Source organism: Mustelus asterias, chromosome 16 (assembly GCF_964213995.1).
Source record: "Mustelus asterias chromosome 16, sMusAst1.hap1.1, whole genome shotgun sequence".
In the NCBI taxonomy this organism is placed as follows: domain Eukaryota; kingdom Metazoa; phylum Chordata; class Chondrichthyes; order Carcharhiniformes; family Triakidae; genus Mustelus; species Mustelus asterias.
Window position 1 is genome coordinate 50,386,847 of NC_135816.1, and position 20,777 is coordinate 50,407,623.

The 20,777-nt window shown below is 43.3% G+C and overlaps 1 protein-coding gene across 8 annotated transcripts in view; it reads left to right on the forward strand.

Annotated features, from left to right (window-relative positions):
- slc26a2 (solute carrier family 26 member 2) overlaps nucleotides 1–20,478 on the forward strand; it is a 44,556-nt gene extending 24,078 nt beyond the window's left edge. For 6 of the 8 annotated variants that reach the window (XM_078231095.1, XM_078231099.1, XM_078231098.1 and 3 more), the window contains 2 exons: nucleotides 7,790–8,416; nucleotides 10,553–20,478. In XM_078231095.1, coding sequence (XP_078087221.1) covers nucleotides 7,790–8,416; nucleotides 10,553–12,082 — 2,157 coding nt within the window. In that variant the 3' untranslated portion in view covers nucleotides 12,083–20,478. Of the gene's footprint in view, nucleotides 1–6,266; nucleotides 6,285–7,789; nucleotides 8,417–10,552 lie in introns of those variants that run through there. The other 2 variants (XR_013499786.1, XM_078231102.1) reach the window with 2 other exon arrangements.
- Nucleotides 20,479–20,777: the final 299 nt, after the last annotated feature.

The window sequence follows — 20,777 nt, forward strand, 5'->3', positions numbered from 1 at the left end:
GGATTATTTTTCTTTCTTTACAAGTGAAAAAGTTTAGGAAATACCCCTTCAGTCATGAGCAAATAAGCAAATAGAATGAGGACTTCAGTTCCAATTTTAATAACTTAAAACCAGAAGCTACTTTTTAAAGATGGCAGATTTAAAAACAATGAACTGGATGAACCACTTGAATTTGAGATTGGTTGTTCCCATCAGAGTATGCATCATATCTAGATTGTTTAAGCATATTTATGCTTGATAGAAAACTTGATGCATTTTAAACGTTTGTCAAAGGGGCATGCTTAAGTGAGACAAAAACCTATTTGGAGATTTATCCCAGCCATGTAATGTAAGAGATTTCATCTCGATAATAACCGATCTCAGAGAGTCAGAGGGTGCGATGTTTCTGAATAACGTGGAGGAAAATCTGTTAGAGAAAATGTTCGGGGAAGTCAGTATGCATAATATACTAAGCTGCTCATTCAAATGCCAACCCTACTACAACTGAAGCCAATATTAAAAGAGAACTTTGTAGGCATTAGCACTGACCCATAAAGTCTGATCTCCAGAGCATCATACTCTGTAGGTACCCCAAAGATTAGCTGAGACCCCCACCCACCGGAACTCTGAGTAAGAATTGCCGGGCAGTTGCCTGGGGAGTTCAAATACCTCTGGGGCATTTATCCTGCACTGGGAATCATCCAAAACTCTGATTTTGAAATCATGAGTCTTCAGATGACTCTGATCGTCATACAGAAATAGTTGCCCAGGCAAAGTTATAAGAATTAAAAGCACTTCTAACTTCTGGTCTACTAGAGTATTGAACCCCTCCCATGTGTACCCTCCCTCCCAAAAACTCTTATCCGAGAGTACCCTCCTGGCACCTGGCCTGGTTACCCACCCCAACCCTTTACCCCATTCTACCCACTTACCTAGGGATATATTTTTACTTTCCCCGACTCTTCTCAGCCTCCCAACACCTGACCCTCACCCACCGACCCACCCACCTCCATATTTGGACGGCACAGTGGTTAACACTGCTGCCTCACAGCGCCAGGGACTCAGGTTCAGTTCCCAGCTTGGGTCACTGTCTGTGCAGAGTTTGCATGTTCTCCCCGTGTCTGAATGGGTTTCCTCCGGTTACCTCCCACAGTCCGAAAAACGTGCTGGTTAAGTGTATTGGGCCATGCTAAATTCTCCCTCAGTGTATCTGAACAGGCGCCGGAGAGTGACAACAGGGTATTTTCACAGTAACTTCATTGCAATGTTAATGTAAACCTACTTGTGACACTAATAAATAAACTTTTAAAAACCTTCCTCCACTTGACTGAAGGACACTAGAAATCATAGAAACCCTACAGTGCAGAAGGAGGCCATTCGGCCCATCGAGTCCGCACCGACCACAATCCCACCCAGGCCCCACCCCCACATATTTTACGCACTAATCCCTCTAACCTACACATCCCAGGACTCTAAGGGGCAATTTTTTAACCTGGCCAATCAACCTAACCTGCACATCTTTGGACTGTGGGAGGAAACCGGAGCACCCGGAGGAAACCCACGCAGACACGAGGAGAATGTGCAAACTCCACACAGACAGTGACCCGAGCCGGGAATCGAACCCGGGACCCTGGAGCTGTGAAGCAGCAGTGCTAACCACTATGCTACCGTGCCGCCCTGGAACCCACTGAACTACACTTAGAACATAGAACATAGAAAGCCACAGCACAAACAGGCCCTTCGGCCCACAAGTTGCGCCGATCACATCCCCACCTCTAGGCCTATCTATAGCCCTCAATCCCATTAAATCCCATGTACTCATCCAGAAGTCTCTTAAAAGACCCCAACGAGTTTGCCTCCACCACCACCGACGTCAGCCGATTCCACTCACCCACCACCCTCTGAGTGAAAAACTTACCCCTGACATCTCCTCTGTACCTACCCCCCAGCACCTTAAACCTGTGTCCTCTCGTAGCAACCATTTCAGCCCTTGGAAATAGCCTCTGAGAGTCTACCCTATCCAGACCTCTCAACATCTTGTAAACCTCTATCAGGTCACCTCTCATCCTTCGTCTCTCCAGGGAGAAGAGACCAAGCTCCCTCAACCTATCCTCATAAGGCATGCCCCCCAATCCAGGCAACATCCTTGTAAATCTCCTCTGCACCCTTTCAATGGCTTCAACATCTTTCCTGTAATGAGGTGACCAGAACTGCGCGCAGTACTCCAAGTGGGGTCTAACCAGGGTCCTATAAAGCTGCAGCATTATCTCCCGACTCCGAAACTCAATCCCTCGATTAATGAAGGCCAGTACGCCGTACGCCTTCTTGACCGCATCCTCCACCTGCGAGGCCGATTTAAGAGTCCTATGGACCCGGACCCCAAGGTCCTTCTGATCCTCTACACTGCTAAGAATGGTACCCTTCATATTATACTGCTGCTTCATCCCATTGGATCTGCCAAAATGGATCACCACACACTTATCCGGGTTGAAGTCCATCTGCCACTTCTCCGCCCAGTCTTGCATTCTATCTATGTCTCGCTGCAACTTCTGACATCCCTCCAAACTATCCACAACACCACCTACCTTGGTGTCGTCAGCAAACTTACCAACCCATCCCTCCACTTCCTCATCCAGGTCATTTATGAAAATGACAAACAGCAAGGGTCCCAGAACAGATCCCTGGGGCACTCCACTGGTCACTGACCTCCATGCAGAGAAAGACCCCTCCACAGCCACTCTCTGCCTTCTGCAGGCAAGCCAGTTCTGGATCCACAAGGCAACAGCCCCTTGGATCCCATGCCCTCTCACTTTCTCAAGAAGTCTTGCATGGGGGACCTTATCGAATGCCTTGCTGAAGTCCATATAGACCACATCCACCGCTCTTCCTTCGTCAATGTGTTTGGTCACATTTTCAAAGAACTCAACCAGGCTCGTAAGGCACGACCTGCCCTTGACAAAGCCGTGCTGACTACTTTTGATCATACTAAACTTCTCTAGATGATCATAAATCCTGTCTCTCAGGATCCTCTCCATCAACTTACCAACCACTGAGGTTAGACTCACCGGTCGGTAATTTCCCGGGCTGTCCCTGTTCCCTTTCTTGAATATAGGGACCACATCTGCAATCCTCCAATCCTCCGGAACCTCTCCCGTCTCCATCGACGATGCAAAGATCATCGCCAAAGGCTCCGCAATCTCCTCCCTCGCCTCCCACAGTAACCTGGGGTACATCCCATCCGGTCCCGGCGACTTACCAACCTTGATGCCATTCAATAGTTCCAACACATCCTCTTTCTTTATGTCCACATGCTCGATCCTTTCTGTCCACCGCAAACCAGCAGTACAACCACCCAGATCCCTTTCCACCGTGAATACCGAGGTAAAGTATTCATTGAGCAGCTCCGCCATTTCTAACGGTTCCGCACAAACTTTTCTCCCTTCACCTTTTAAGGGTCCTATGCCTTCACATCTCATCCTTTTACTCTTGACATATTTGTAGAAAGCCTTGGGATTCTCCTTAATCTTACCCGCCAAGGCCTTCTCATGACCCCTTCTCGCTCTCCTAATTTCCTTCTTAAGCTCCTTCCTACATCCCGTATACTCCTCTAAATCCTTAACACCTCCTAGCTCTCTGAACCTTCTGTATGCCTCTCTTTTCTTATTCACCAGGTTCATCACAACCTTCGTGCACCACGGTTCCCGTACCCTACCAACACCCCCCTGTCTCATCGGAACGTTGTCATGCAGAGCTCCAGACAAACATTCCTTGAAAATCCTCCACTTTCCTTCGGTACTTTTCCCCAAGAATGCCTCCTTCCAATTTACCCGTCTAATTTCCTCCCTGATGACACTGTATTTCCCTTTACTCCAGAGAAACACTTTCCTAGCCTGCCTGATCCTATCTCTTTCCAATGCTATCGTGAAGGAGATAGAATTATGATCGCTATCCCCAAGATGCTCACCCACCGAGAGATCCTCCACCTGTCCAGGTTCATTAGCCAGCACCAGATCAAGTACAGCCTCTCCTCTAGTAGGCTTATCCACATACTGTGTCAGGAAACTCTCCTGGACACACCTAACAAACTCCTCTCCATCCAAACCCCTAGCCCTAGGGATATTCCAATCTATGTTTGGGAAATTAAAATCTCCCATCATGACAACTCTGTTATTCCTACATCTCTCCAGGATCTGTTTCCCCATCTGCTCCTCAACATCTCTGTTACTATTGGGCGGCCTATAGAAAACACCCAGCAACGTTACCGACCCCTTCCTGTTCCTAACCTCCACCCACAGAGACTCCGTAGTCATTCCCTCCACGGCGTCCACCTTCTCTACAGCCGTGACACTATCCCTGATCAACAGTGCCACTCCCCCCCCCCTCTCTTGCCTCCCTCCCTGTCCTTCCTGAAACATCTAAAACCTGGCACCTGAAGCACCCAGTCCTGTCCCTGAGACATCCAAGTCTCCGTAATGGCCACCACATCACAATTCGAAGCAGCAATCCACGCTCTAAGCTCATCCACTTTATTCACTACACTCCTGGCATTAAAATAGACACATCTCAGACCTTCAGCCTGAGCACTTCTCTTCTCCATCACTCGTCTAACCTCCCTCTTACCCTGTTTACATTTCTTATCTATTTGCGAGCTAACCTCCTCGCTCTCAGTCCCCTCATTTCGATTCCCTCCCCCCAACCTTTCTAGTTTAAAGTCTCTCCAGTAGCCTTAGCCAACCTTCCCGCCAGGATATTGGTCCCCCTGGGATTCAAGTGCCACCCGTCTTTTTTAAACAGGTCACACCTGCCCCTAAAGAGGTCCCAATGATCCAAGTACCCAAATCCTTGTCCCTTGCTCCAGTCCCTCAGCCATGCATTCATTCTCCACCGATTCCTGTTCTCACTCTCCCGCGGCACAGGCAGCAATCCCGAGATTACTACCTTTGCATTCCTCTTTCTCAGCTGTCTACCTAACTCCCTATATTCTCTTTTCATGACCCCTTCCCTCTTCCTACCTATGTCAGCAGTACCTATATGCATCACGACCTTCGGCTCCTCTCCCTCCCCCTTCAGGATTTCTGGGACTCGACCAGAGACATCCCGGACCCCTGCACCAGGGAGACAAACCACCATCCGAGAGTCCCGTCTGTGTCCGCAAAAACGCCTATCTGACCCCCTCACTGTAGAGTCCCCAATTAGCACTACCCTCCTTTCCTTACCCTTTTGCACTACTGGGCCAGGCTCAGCTCCAGAGACACTGCCACCGCTGCTTCCCCCAGGTGGGCTGTCCACCCCAGTAGTACTCAGACAGGAGTACTTATTATTAAGGGGCACATCCACCGGGGTGCTCACCATCAACTGAGCTTTCTCTTTCCTCACTGTTACCCAGTTACCCTCTTCCCGTGGTCCCGGTGTGACCACCTGCTGATAGCTCCTGTCAATGACCTCCTCACTATCCCTAACCCGGCGAAGGTCCTCGAGCTGCAATTCCAGTTCCCTAACATGGTCCCTTAGGAACCGCAGCTCAACACACCCAGCACAGATATGGTCGTCCGGGAGGCTAGGAGCCTCCAGGACCTCCCACATCCTACATTGGGAACAACATACTGGCCTCACACTCATAATTGCCCCTTTAAACACACAGGGAAAAAAAAAAGTGAATGAAAATTTTAAACTTACCTTTCCTCCTCCTGTTTTCTCCAAAGCCCTGCTCTCACTGGGTCTTTTTTTTTAGGTTAGAGGAGGAGGGAGGGTGGGATACTCTACAAGTGTAGAGTATCGGGATTCCTCTCTGTTCCAATTTATTGGGGAAAAAAAAAATCTCTCTCTCCCAGACCTCCCTGCGCGACCACTTCCGGGTTTAGATATTTTTAAAGAAAAAACCCACGAAAAAGTAAGTTAAAAATAACAGCGCTTACCCGCAGCACTCCTCTCGCGAATCTCTCCCTCTCTGCTGCACTTCCTCACCCGGCCCAAGTTGGGAGATTAGGTAAGAAAGGTATGGCTGTGTTTCAATCTAAGGAAATAGGAGCAGAGATGCAATCCGACTGTGATGGATACTCCATGGAAGTTCTGGCCCAATATTTGGCATCTCAGGAACTTGGCTGTAATTTGCACTTGTTTTTTTTTCTAAATTTCGCATTGTTGCAAAATAAACAGCAACTCCAGGAATGGAATGCTGCAACATTTAAATACCCTTTAACAAGTGAGTACTGGGAAATGGGGACTGTATTGTGAAATTCTGCTCGATAAATAGACGCTTCTCACTGACTCCTGCTCGGCATTCACAAACTGGAGACTGTTGTAAGGTGAGGAAATTAGATAACTTCAGAGCAAAGAAAGCACGGGAGACTGTCATTCATTTACTGCTTTGTTTTTCCCTCCCACTGTTAATTGTCAGATTTTTAAATTGTTCCTAAATGATTTTCAAGATTTGTTTATTCAAGCAATTTCATGAGGTTTGTTTCAGGAATTTGGGGTGAAGAAATATGGTAAAGTAAAACTTGTGTTGGGATCGTATTTTCTGTGGTGGCAATGACCAAAGGATTGTAATAATTTGTAGATTTGTGGTTATATATGCTGTACCTGAAGTGTTTATCATAATTTTTAAAAAGTATTATATGCATTATTGGGGCAATTTTCTGGCCACATTGCGCGGATGAGGGTGGATGGGGGGAGATGGGTGGGTGAGGGTTGAGGTCTGTGAGGGTCAGGTGTTGGGCGGCTGATAAGTGGCAGGGAGTGTATTAATGGTGACATTCCAGGAGTGACAGAGAGGATTGATGCCAGGAGGAGACATGAGGTCATTCATTTTTTTCTCTGACATTGGATACTTTGTCAGGCTCCTGGCAATGACTGTAGCTGCCGTTTCATCTCAGGTGGGGCTTAGCCTGGCTAGCTCTAGCACTTCTATCAAATCTAGTGGTCCACCTCTCCTCCACTGCATCCTGTTGGGATCTGCCTCCTGGAAACATTGAGCTGGTCTTCTTGCAGCCATCATCTTGGCTTAACTGAGCGTGAGTGCAGAGGGAATGTTTAAATGTAGCTCCGCCTCGTTAACAATGCATAGCTGAGCCCCACTTCAGGCGAATTGTATGCCTGTGGACTCCAACAGAGTGGGGGGGATATTGAGTGTCTTGGGGCATATTGCAAATCACCGTGTTTGCTCTAGTCAAAGGATAGAAATTTATTTGTCACCACATTCATGCATCCATTCTGCTTCTGTTATGTCTGCATAACAGACTAACATCTGTATTCTGTCAACTTTACAAATGTACTTGACCACGTGATAATGACTAGACAATCTGCTTTGTGATGTTGATTTGAGGGAAATATATCAATCAGGACATGAGGGATAATTCCCCTGCTCTTCTTTGAAGATGGGCCATGGGACCTTTTACAGCCTACCAAACAGGCAAGTGGATCCTTGGTTTAACGTCAAAGGATAGCACCTTCAGCAGTGCAGTGCTCCCTCTACTGCTCCGGAGTGTCAGCTTTGATTTTGTTTTTCAATGCACTCAAGCCCTGGAGTGGGTCTTGAACCCGGAATCTTGAGTTTCAGAGGTGCGAGTGCTACCAACTGAGCCACGTCATTTGCTCCTTTTTTGGTTGCAGGGATAAGCAGGCTAGTTGAGATAAGCTAAATAATTCTAAGGGACACGGTTTCCTTTATAAATGATTCAAACTTGTTTGGTCTAGTTGATCTAGGATACAATATTGGTAAAGTCATTCAAAATGCTTGATCTTGCTACAAATGTCATTTACTACATCAGTTATTGTAATCATGACTGACCAGCTTCTTCTGTTTGTTTAGACGGATTGCAGGATGGCTTCCACAGAAGCTAACAATGCTGATGGCATGTTGGCACTCAGTACCATGGCCTCTCCTGCTTTGAAGAACAGGAAATATTCTCCCATTATTTTAGAAGAGCAAGAAAAGAATACGTTAGATGTGAAGAAGATTGCGGTGAAAAGGCTGAAAAAGTGTTGTTCTTGCACCCCAACCAGAGCAAAAGACTTCTTTGTTGACTTCTTTCCTGCCATACGATGGTTTCCAAAATACAAATGGAAAGAATGGATTTTGGGTGATATTATGTCCGGTCTGTTAGTGGGCATCCTACTCGTTCCACAGTCAATAGCCTATTCATTGCTCGCAGGGCAGGAGCCAATATATGGGCTGTACACCTCATTCTTTGCCTGCATCATCTACTTCCTGATGGGAACATCAAAGCACATTTCAGTTGGTATCTTTGGTGTGCTTTGCCTAATGATTGGTCAGGTGGTGGATCGGGAACTACAGTTGGCTGGGTTTGACATCTATGATGATGGTAATAGCACTTCCCAATCAGAAATGTTCAATCAGTCTGCTGGTCTATGTGGTCGAAGTTGTTTTGCCATTCGCATTGGCTCAACATTGACTTTTATGGCTGGGGTCTATCAGGTAAGGTGAACACTTAGCCAACCATTTTAAATCCTGAATCAATGCAGTGATGAATTTACAAACCCGGAAGTTTCTCAGTGAGGGCAATCTGAGATTCATAATGAACCCATTCTGTTGATTAATCTCAGCAGGTCTGATAGCATCTGTGAAGAGAGAATAGAGCAAACATTTCGAGTCAGGATGAGCTTTCATCAGAGCTCTGATGAAGGGTCATCCAGACTCTCAATACTGGCTCTCTTCTCTCTCAGTAAGAAGTTTAACAACACCAGGTTAAAGTCCAGCAGGTTTATTTGGTAGCAAAAACCATAAGCTTTCGGAGCCTTAAGCCCCTTCTTCAGGTGAGTGGGAATTCTGTTCACAAACAGGGCATATAAAGACACAAACTCAATTTACAGAATAATGTTCGGCCTCTGATATTCGGGTAAGCGTTCTCCAAGGCGGCCTTCACGACACACGATGGCGCAGAGTCGCTGAGCAGAAACTGATAGCCAAGTTCCGCACACATGAGGACGGCCTCAACTGGGATATTGGGTTCATGTCACACTATCTGTAATCCCCACAGCTTGCCTGGACTTGCAGAATCTCACTGGCTGTCCTGTCTGGAGACAATACACATCTCTTTAACCTGTCTTAATGCTCTCTCCACTCACATTGTTTGTATCTTAAAGACTTGATTAGCTGTAAGTATTCGCATTCCAACCATTGTTCTGTAAATTGAGTTTGTGTCTTTATATGCCCTGTTTGTGAACAGAATTCCCACTCACCTGAAGAAGGGGCTTCGATTTCCTCCCACACTCTAAATATGTGCAGGTTGGGTTGCTTGGCCACGCTTAATTGCCCCTTAGTGTCCTAAGATGTGTAGTTTAGGTGGTTTAGCATGGTAAATGCACAGGGTTACAAGGATATGGTCACTGGGGGGTGGGGGGTTGCGGGGCTAGGGGCTGAGTACGATACTCTTTTGGAGAGTTGCTGAAGACTTGATGGACAAAATGGCCTCCTATACTGTAGGAATTCTATGGAATGTAAGCACTGTTGACAGGGCCAACATTTATTGCTTGTAACGAGTTTCCTTTGGTACAACTGAATGGCTTGTTCAAGCATTTAAGAGTCAACCATGTTAGTTTGGGACTGTGCAGGGCTGGAGTCACATAGGCCAATCCAAATAAGGGCCACCTAAAAGACAGTTACAGGATACCTGAAATATTGATTGCCGTTAATTCCATTCATCATTTTATTTTTCTAAATCTATCTCATGATTTGTAGAAAAAGCCACTAGAACATTGTTATCTTATATGACTTAAATCTCAGTTCAAGGTATCACAATAAATGATGGCCTAGTACTTGTCGCTGTAATGCTCTGGTGCCAGACAGAAATAATAGTGTTTCGGAAGTTAAGAATGTGAAGTCCAATGCAGTCAAATAAAGGGCTTGCCTAGTTGTCCTAATTATAGCCACAATTCCATATGTCAGGGAAATTTCAATGCATTATTGCTTCACAAAGATCACATCAGGGGCCTGGGTTCGATTCCCAGCTTGCGTCCCTGTCTGTGCGGAGTCTATATGTTCTCCCCGTGTCTGCATGGGTTTCCTCTGGATGCTCTGGTTTTCTCCTACAGTCTGAAAGACGTGCTGGTTAGGTGCATTGGCTATGCTGAATTCTCCCTCCGTGTACCCGAACAGGCACTGGAGTGTGACGACTCGGGAATTTTCACAGTAACTTCATCGCAGTGTTAATGTAGGCCTACTTGTGACGTTAATAAATAAACTCAATTTCTTTGACTCTTATTAGAAGACCAGTCCAGTTCAATAATTTCTGATAGAGGGTGCAGACCTGAAGTGCCAACTCATCTTTTTTCCAAATATTAATTGATCTCTGAGCACTTGCAACATTTTCTTCTTCTTGTTCATTTCCAGCATCTACTTGCTTTTCATTTATACACTTGAATAACAAGGTTTTAACAACATATCTTGCTTGGTTATTTAATTTAATTGTTATGTTAAGACTTTTGAAGAATGCAACATGTGCAAAACTAAAGGGGATTAAGTGTCAACCACCACGTGAACATAGTCAGTCAACAATTTCTATCTCTCTGACCTTTGTGTTATTTACAGTGGTTTTCTTCACATTGTTTGCAGGTGGCCATGGGCATCTTCCAAGTGGGCTTTATATCAGTGTACCTGTCTGACTCCTTACTTAGCGGATTTGCCACTGGAGCATCGTTCACTATACTCACCTCACAAGTTAAGTACCTTCTGGGGATCAGCATTCCACGCGCCCATGGTCCCGGTTCACTTGTGAAAACCTGGGTTTACATCTTCAAAAATATCCACACTACTAACATCTGCGATCTAGTCACCAGCCTGGTGTGCCTTCTGGTGCTAGTGCCTTTAAAAGAAATAAATGAATGCTATAAATCCAAGTTGAAAGTACCGATTCCAGGCGAGCTTCTGGTTGTAGTCTTAGCTACTCTGGTCTCTCATTACGGACACTTGAGTACCAAGTTTAATTCTACCATTGCTGGAAACATTCCCACTGGATTTATGGCCCCCGCCCCACCAGACTGGAGCTTGATACCTCGAATTGCCGCAGATGCCCTGCCAATTTCTATAATCGGTTTTGCAATTACCGTTTCTCTTTCAGAGATGTTTGCCAAGAAGCATGGGTATCTGGTGAGAGCCAATCAAGAAATGTTTGCCATTGGGACCTGTAACATTATACCGGCATTTTTTCATTGCTTCACAACCAGTGCTGCTCTTGCCAAATCCCTCGTGAAAGAGTCCACGGGTTGCCGGACCCAATTCTCAAGTATAGTGACTGCTTTAGTGCTTCTCCTTGTGCTTCTTGTGATTGCACCTCTTTTCTACTCTCTTCAAAAGTGTGTATTGGGTGTCATAACCATTGTGAATCTCCGCGGTGCTTTGAGAAAATTTATTGAGTTGCCCAGAATGTGGAAGGTGAGCAAGGTGGACACTGTCATATGGTTTGTCACAATGTTATCTTCAGCCTTAGTCAGCACAGAGTTAGGACTGTTAATTGGGGTTAGCTTTTCTGTGATCTGTGTCATTGCACGAACGCAAGTGCCAAGAGCCGCTCTGCTCGGCCATCTGGAGGGGACAGAAATTTACGAAGATGTGGGAAGATATAAGAATCTTCAAAATTTGTCTGGTGTCAAAATATTTAGATTTGAGGCCCCGTTGTACTACGCAAACAAAGAGTTCTTCAAAAAATACCTCTACAAACAGACAGGAGTTAACCCAACTCTCATAATCGTAGCGAGGAAAAAAGCAGAAAGGAAAATAATCCGGGAAATGAAACAGAAGGCGACGGTGAATTCTTGCACTTCCGTGAAGACTGAGGTTACGGTGCAGCTCTCCAAGCAAGAGTTTGAATTCCATACAGTTATCATTGATTTCTCAGTCATTCAATTCCTGGATATGGCAGGTATAGCGACAGTGAAGGAAGTCTATAAAGATTACAAACAGATTGGAATCCAAGTTCTTCTGTCAAACTGTAATGCGTCAGTTATTGATAGTCTTCACAACGGAGGCTATTTTGAAAATGGTGACATCCACACATTGGTATTTTACAGTGTTCATGATGCAGTCATGTTTGCTTCAAATGTACGCCAAAAGAATGGTGATTGGGAAGCAAACAACTTCTGTTAATGTTCGACTGTGACCAAATACAGGAATACTGCCCAGCATTGTTAGCTTGAGAAACTTGAACATGTAGTTTCAAAGCAACCTGAAATAATTTCTTCACCTGATATTTTACTGGCAGCTGCAAAATGTTTGTTTTCACGTGTGCTTCTGTATATTTCTGGTCAGGATGCTTATTATGAGACGGGATTAGAAAATGCAGAGATTTCTAAGCAATAATATTTAATAGTATTTGTTTAAATTAAATTCATTTTTCTTTTCAGGGGAGGCTTCTGGTTCTTAAATGCTTAACATTGGTGAAGTTTAATTTTTGAACCGGTTGTTAGCCATGTTTTTCTGGAGGCTGCTGAGTTGACAAGTGAGTTTTGAGAAAGATAATATGAAAAAACGCCTTCCTTGTCCATAGTCAATGTCAAGCAGACTGAAATAAATAGATCTGCCCTTTTCAAGCAGGCTAATGATGGAGTACTGCTTAAACTGTATTTTGCTTTTCAACTCAAATGTGCTTATGCCTTTTATCATACTCGCAAGTGTTTAACTTCGGGGCGCAGTTTCAATTTTACATAGTTTTTAGGGATTCTCGGTTTTAGTCTTTTAATTGTGAATTCCAGGCACAGAAACAAATGTAATTACAACTACTTTTACCATGCATCAACAGGGAAAATGTGTCAAGATAAAAGAAATATATGCTGTGGTGTCTCTGTGCTGGCATAGATCAAAGACAGCAGTTGTTTTGGAGATAAATGATTCTTTTTTTTAAAAATAGAAAATGGAAATGTATAAATTTGTAATTTATTCTGAACTTTTCTTCCATGTTTCACTCCTGATCTCTTCATTTCCCTCCCATCTAAAGAAAAGGTGCTAACTCTTGGTGAGATATCTTTTATTTCCCACCTCGCCCTTGCTGCTGTTTTTTCCTTTTGTGGTGCCTGAGTGTCAGCTTGACATCGACTTTGGAACAGTGCAGAGCTGAGCCTGATTTCCAGTTTATAGTCACACGTACATTCTGCCGTAAAGCAATAAAGTGAAGGCGACCTGACTGACTTGATGTCATCTCCCCTCCTTAGCCCAGGAATGCTAGTGCCAAATGATTTGCGCTGGCACAGATCGCCATACTTTGGCACAGCTGACCCCGAAACCAAACACTGCACATTCTGGATGATGCGCAGGCAACTCGATGCTTTACTGACCTAACCAGTGGGATGACTACATTAGTCATTTATTTTGTTTTATTTTTGTTAAAGTTAAACCAAGAAGACATTCAATTTTAACTTTGGAAACCCACTAGTGACTTTATATAATAAAATTTACTTTTAAGTACAGTCGCAAATTCAGTCCATCATGATCCTAGCATTAAGAATACGCCTTTCATTAAAATACTTAGTTCTTTATTACTGACTAACTAAGTCTGCAGGCTAACTTGAAGAGATGGTTACTAAATATACCCTATAATGTAAAGGACCATGCTTTATAATGTATATATTTTTGTAGTATTCCAATAACTTGTAAATCATTAGATTCCATTTAGAAAATTATAGAAGAATTACTTCATTATTTTTACTTGTTAGTTTTCCTCTCATTCCATTGGGTTTTTAATTGAAAAATCTGGTTTAATCTATTGATTTTTGTTTTGATGTGTATAATTCCACCAACAATGGGGAGCTGTAGTTCAGTTTGCAAATGCAGTAGTCTTTCTGCAATGTGCCTTGAACAGTAATTAGTTCTGCACTAATGATGGGTGTTATGAAGGATAATCAAGCTGCTACATTTAAACATTTTCATTGTAAAGCAATGTGAAAGAGCCAGACAGCTTAGCTGGTGAATTAATCCAACAGTAAGTAGCATTGACAGCATGGAAGTACTCCCATTGCTCGAAACAATAGACTCAAATGCTAATACACAGCACAGAAACTCATTGTAAGGGGCCTAGACAAACATCTGAAATCTGAACCTCTTATCGAGTGCAGAGAACTTCCATATTGCAAATTATGACAAAACAGAGACCATAACTTTGCATAACTGCTTATTTTTATTGGAGGTTGCATGAGTTCGGATGACATATCCTACCTTATAAGTGCACTTGTGGCATTCGAAAATTCCTTTTTTACAAGGATAAGAGCTTTTGATTCTTTTTCAGTTAAAATTGTGTGTATGTTTCAAAAATATTCCTTCCTACGCCTCTGCATAGTTCTAGATAAATATCAATTTTTGGATTTGTGAAGGTATCTGGAAAATGGTGATTCTTTTTAGTAATTGCCTTTGTTAAAGTAAAACACTGACAAAATGAGGGTACTCACTGTTTCGAAATAGCCTATACGGTCTGATTGGGAAATCTGTTTTAGATTTTTACACAATTTAAATTCAAGTTGTTTGACAGATGTGGACAGAAAACAAGATGTCCATTTGTTCCATTTTGCAGCCTTTTTTTTATATTCTACATTTCAATATGTAAACAGGGTGGAATTTTCCCAAAATTTGTCCAAGTGTCAGGCTTCTCTCCAGAAGCACAGCCAAGTTTTCAGACCAGGTTTTCTGGCATTTAGTGCACAAACGTCTGGGGGCATGGTTTATGGCGTCACTCTGATGCGCCTGATCAAGCCTGCTCCATAGAAATTGAGGCAACATCTTTAAAGGACACTTCAACCTGCATTTAAAATAGAATTTCCCTAAATCCACCCCCCCCCACTCCATGGACAAGGAAGAGCACTCCCAAAAGCATCCAGGTGACACCCCCCCACCAGGGCAGTATCGTGGGCACCCAACCCCTTCACAGCCATCACACTCTCCCCTCTCCCTGCAGGCACTGGGGCTCTCCCCTTCCACCACACATAAGGGAAACCAACCCCCCTCTCCAATGGAGGAGGGTTAAGCCTCTTGCCAGAGCCCTGTTGACACTGCCCACTTGGCACTGCCTGAGGGCACAGTGGGTGCCTGGGACAATGCTCAACCTTCTCCCTCAACCCGGGTCTCCAGGCACTTCTGCCCCCCCCCCCCCCCACCCCAACCCCCCAACATGGCCATCACAATTGGTTTTCTCTTTTGAAAACCAGTAGTGATTCGCGTCAGGGTGGGATGGGGGGGGGGGGGGGGGGGGAGAGCGGGGGGGAGCGGGGAGGAGGATGCGTCATGGGTGGAAGCTACGGCATAAAGCCATTAAATTATAGCTCATTAAATTGATGGAAATCAAGTTCACTCCATTTCTGAGCATGAACCTGATCATGCCACCAGTGGAGAGGTGTGGAAGATCTCAAGCTGAGATCACGCTGGTGCAAATCCCATTTTTGGCTGCTCGTGAGATTTGGTGTCCATACCGTGATTTGTATCCGTGGTGAAAGGAGCTGCTAGAGCTCGTTCATGTTTTTTAAAGAGAAGTGATTGGCACAACTAAGGTAACCCATTGTGACTATGAACTTTTAAATTGTGCAATGTGACATAGTTAAAGCATTCATTTAAAAAATAGCATAAATTTCTATATATTTATCACCCAAACTGATTATGAATATTTCAATCCATTTAATTGTTTATTCTTGTGTTTATTAATTGCAGTCCTTACTGCAAATTGCTCATTTGCCTTTATGAAAACTTCCAGTTTTGGCTTTTACTGTCATACAGCATCTTTTCTCCTTTACTTTTGACATGTTTTCCCTGACACTTTGCCATTTGCAATGAGCTGGCAGATCATCAGAGGTGTGCATTTCAAGGCAGAACAGGTTTCCCTGCTGAGCCTTTTGCTTTTCCCTGTCTGTTCCTATTTTTCTTCCCTTTCTGTTTCCTCCATGATGATTTTCATTACCTTGAAGCTGCATACAGTCTCATTTATAATGATATAAGGCCTTATTTTTATTTTGAATATCAAATAGTTCAAGCTACGTTATCACACTTAGCAACCTTGAATTTTTAGGCCAAGGTACAACATAACACCGTTGTGAGGAGAAATGGCACAAACAGCTTGTCTCTGCTCCTGCGAAGAGATCATTTAGCAATCCCATTTAGGATTGGGTAGGTTCATGGTGCCTGCATGCTGACGTTTTGAGATTCAACACCCCAATGTGATGGTGGAGCAAGCAGAGAACTGGAATAAGTGACTGCTACTTTGTCAGATGCATACTTTATAATGGCCGAGATTCTCCGATCTCGTTCATCCCGCCACTGCTGCCAGCGAGAACAGAGAATTTGGTGATCAGTCAAAATTCCATTCACTGCAGCAGGGCGGGAGAATCCCAGCCGTGGATGAGGTTGTAGAATTCAGGCCAGTGTTTCTTTTTTAAAAGTTTGTATTGTATATTTAGTTTTTAAAAAAACACAATTCTACACTCTTGATGCTGCTCTTTCTATTTGTGATTCAGTTAAGTTCAGGGATTCCCAAGAAACATAATATACCAGAAATTTAGATTGCCAACCTCAGTAGTTTCTCAGGCAAAAATATTATTCTACAGATTGTACAAGCACACGGAGATGCTCCAAATTGTAAAGTATTCTGGAAAAAAAGACTTGACTCATTGTTACATTTTACATTGCAAAACCAAGAGCTACATTTCACGCAACATTTTACTCACTTTCATCTTCATCTGCAGCCAATTTTGATTGAATTACGTTTGGCTAATAACAATGCGAGAAATATTCTAGTTGATTTTTCAACAACAACTTTCATTTGTGTAGCCTCCAGAATGGATTAAAACATTGCAGCGTGCTTCACAGGAGTGCAGTCAAACAACAGCAAAACAAAAGTCAAAGGAGAGATTAGATTATGGGTGGTCGAAAGCTTCGTCGAAGAATTGGGTTTTATGGAGCATGTTAAAGGCGGAATAGGAGTTAAGATGTTTAGGGAGGGGAATTCAGAGTTTAAGGCCTAGACAGCTGACAACATAATGGTCAGGCAAAGGGAGTTGGCAGTGCACAAGAAACGAATTGAAGGAGTGCAGTTGACCTTAGAAGGAATTGACTATTTAAGTTTGATACCCATAACACTGATCAATAGAAATTTTTTGAAAGATGCAATATTTTTATATTGCCTACAGCCTGGTTGCAAATATTTTGTTGTATTTGCTGTGTGCCTCCTGAATAAAGACGATAATGCCTTATGATATTGTAAAACTGCTTCTGTTGTAATAATCAATACCTACTGCTTTCCTCCCAATCTATCAGTGGGAAAAATGACATTTGTGTGTGCATAGTGCTAAAGTATTAATATTAAAATGTACTGTACCGTTACTGTGAATACTGCTTAATTCTATACCCAATTTGCAATATTTATTTTTGAATGGGGAAATCATAGTTTCAAAGTTTTTCCTAAATTGGCTAAAGATTACAAATTTGAAGTGGTAGAGAGGAATTTTCTGTCTACTTTCTCAAAGATGTTTTTGATGGTGTAAGGTTGCCAGTGATTTTGGGATATAGTTCACGCAGCTAATTTTGATAATTCATGGAATATATTTTCCAAATTAACAACAAACTGAATAATTGAAGTTTTGAATGTGTTTAATGTTTGAGATTTAGAAATGCAGTCTTTATAGCAAGAGATGAATAAATATATATCCATTTTAAAGAAACATTTTCTTATTTTATTGCCTTTTGTTCTCCTATTCATTGATTTTTGTTTTCTTTTCAGGAGATAACCTATACTTAGCATTAATTATCCCTGCTGTTTTGTTTAGTAGACTCTTGCTTTTTGACTTTTGGCTAGTTCAGATTGCCAGCTCATGGTGTTATATAATCTTGTTTACTCTGGTTTACCACCGTTACTCGCTGTGCCAAGGACCAGTATGTCCCCTCCCATTGTCAGCTACAGATTTGCATTCTTTTTAACATTAGTCCGTTCCATTACTTTGTGTTTGGCATATTTTATCAAGCTAAGTACCAAACTCATTGGGTGGGATCCTCCAGCCACGCTCGCCCCAGAACTGGAGAATCCCGCTCGAGGTCAATGGACCTTTGTGAGGTCTCCCCCCTCCCCCCCCACCCGCCCCGCCCCCCCATCCGCTATAATTCCCGTGGCAGACAGGACGGGAGATATCCCCCCATTAATTCAGTTTCCAGTCTCCATGAGGGCATGCCTTTAATGTACCTTATTAGAATTAGGGGTGAAACGGTGGCACAGTGGTCAACACTGCTGCCTCACAGTGCCAGGGACACGGGTTCAATTCCAGCCTTGGGTCACTGTCTGTGCAGAGTCTGCACATTCTTCCCGTGTCCATGTGGGTTTCCTCCAGCTGCTCCGGTTTCCTCCCACAGTCCAAAAGAGGTGCGGGTTAGGTTGATTGGTCATGCTAAATTGCCCCTTGGTGTCAAGGGGGCTAGCAGGGTAGATACTTGGTGATACGGGCATAGGGCCTGGGTGGGATTGTGGTCTGTGCAGACTCGATGGGCCAAATGTTCTCCTTCTGCACTGTAATGATTCTATGGGGCAGGATGGTGGTACAGTGGTTAGCATTGCCGCCTCACAGCGCCAGTGTGCCGGGTTCAATTCCGGCCTCGGGTCACTGTGCAGAGTCTGCACATTCTCCCCGTGTCTGTGTGGGTTTCCTCCAACACTCGAAAGATGTGCGGGTTAGGTTGATCGATCATGCTAAATTATCCCTTAGTCTCAGGGGGACTAGCTGGGTAAATGTGTGGGGTTAGGGGAATAGGGCCTGGGTGGAATGTGGTCAGTACAGCCTTGATGGGCTGAATGGCCTCCTTTATTGTAGGGATTCTATGGATCCTATTTTTGTTGTTGTAGAATTGAAGGAACGGGCTAATTCTTTTATCAATATCTTTGTTATTCGGTGCCTAATGTTGATTCATCTGAAGATGTGCTTGAAACTTCATTTGTATACTTTTTGATGTTCAACAAAATTAATGCAGAACTGTTTTTTAAAAAAGGTCCCTACGCCCAAGGGTTTGAACCATGTTTGCAGAAAAAAATCAAACAACTGGATTTGAAATGGGGCTCTTTAATCATAGCTTGGTTTCAAACCTTTTGAATGTTTATTTGTAACATCCCCTGTGAATGATGCAGTCCTTAAGATGTATTACTGAAATGTTTTTAACATCAGAATCCTGTGTTTGTATCAAATTATAACATGTGATGTGTATAAAATAGTCCTGTGTTATTGATAGTTTCAATACAAATTGAATGAAGTTGCATGGAAACTTAATTGTAAGGTTTGTTGTTTTTAAATGCATTAAGAATGAGACCTTGTGGGATGATTTTGAGCACAGCACTGCACTGGTGTGTATGTATCAACGGGAAGGTGTAATGAATTTTCAGTTAAAAGTTAAACACTTTTTGTATTCACAGGCATCAGACTGAAATTTTGCAAGCCAAGGTTTGTCCAAGTACAAAGTTCTAGTTGCCTCATATCCTGCCTAAATGTTCTGAAGAATCTCTGTCAGATAATATATTGAACTTTAGCATTAAGCACAATATAAGTTAAATGTTTACAATAGGTTTTAAATCTACCAGAAAATTTCTTATGGCATTGTTCAAGGCAGAGTGAATTTAATTGAAAACTCTCAAGGCTACTCTTTGCTTTTCATTACAAATTGGACCATGACTAACAATATGACTGTGCACAATGGCTGAAACCTTCCAGGCCCCTTGGGGATATGCTTGAAGGCATTCCTGCCTCTGGGCGACCTTGCCAGAGACAGGTCATCACCAGCAATGGCTTTCCACAAGGCAGTGGCAGATAATCAATTTGAACAGTTAACTGCCCATTTGTGGGTCAATTGGATTCGTTGAAGTGATTCTCCAGAGGAAGCTTGTAGTGGCTGGCCTGGTGGCCCTGCAAGGCCTTCTGTTGTTAAGCCATCCATACCTCCACTCTCAGAAGCCACAGTTCTGAGCAGGCGACTGTTGTAGCACAATTTCCCTGCCACAGGAGCGGCCTACCAGCTATGGTCACCTGTTTATTTTATTCAGTTGAATACCTCTTCAGAGCACACTTGAAGATGGAAGAGCCCTCACAAGCCCCATCATGCAGTGGGGCTGCTATCCTCCCAAGCTTGCAGATCCACTGGGCCTTTAGCCTGGGGATCAAGTCCACCAATGTAAATTGGGCACTGCACAACCAAACAATTGGCCACCTCCAGAAAGATCTCCCACACAATCAGTGTAAGATCTGCACCTGGAAATGGTCCTGCTCCTCCCTTTCTTTTTAAAGGGCACAAGATTCAGCCCAGTGTTAGTATGGCTCAATCAAAAGGGAGAGAGATTTTGCTTTACAACATGCTTGTATTCATTCATACGGTCAAAATACTTTGTAAATAAGTCTTTTTTATCGTCAAATATCTTACCAACTTAATGTTTTGTAAAGAATATTTGATAGAGGATTGTTAATTATTTATAAATGTTTTATTGTTACTTTGATTAGTTTGATTACATTCCATTGACCTAATTAAATAAAAAATGTATTATGATACTGATTTGTTTTTTCTTTATTAATATTTGCTTTATTGTTTAGGAATATTCTTTATAATAATGATCAAAAGCTGAAAATAATTCTCACTTTTGACAATTGGAATAGAGCTGCTGTGAAGTTCATGGGCCAATTTAAGAAAGCACTCCCTTCTACATCAATGTGAACATTTTCCACGCTAACCACCTTTTATATTAAGTGAGCAACACTACTGTTGGGGCCAGATTAACACGAGTTTGTGCTATAGGCTCATGATTCAAGGAAATGGATTGATACAACTCAAACCCATTGCCCAACAGACC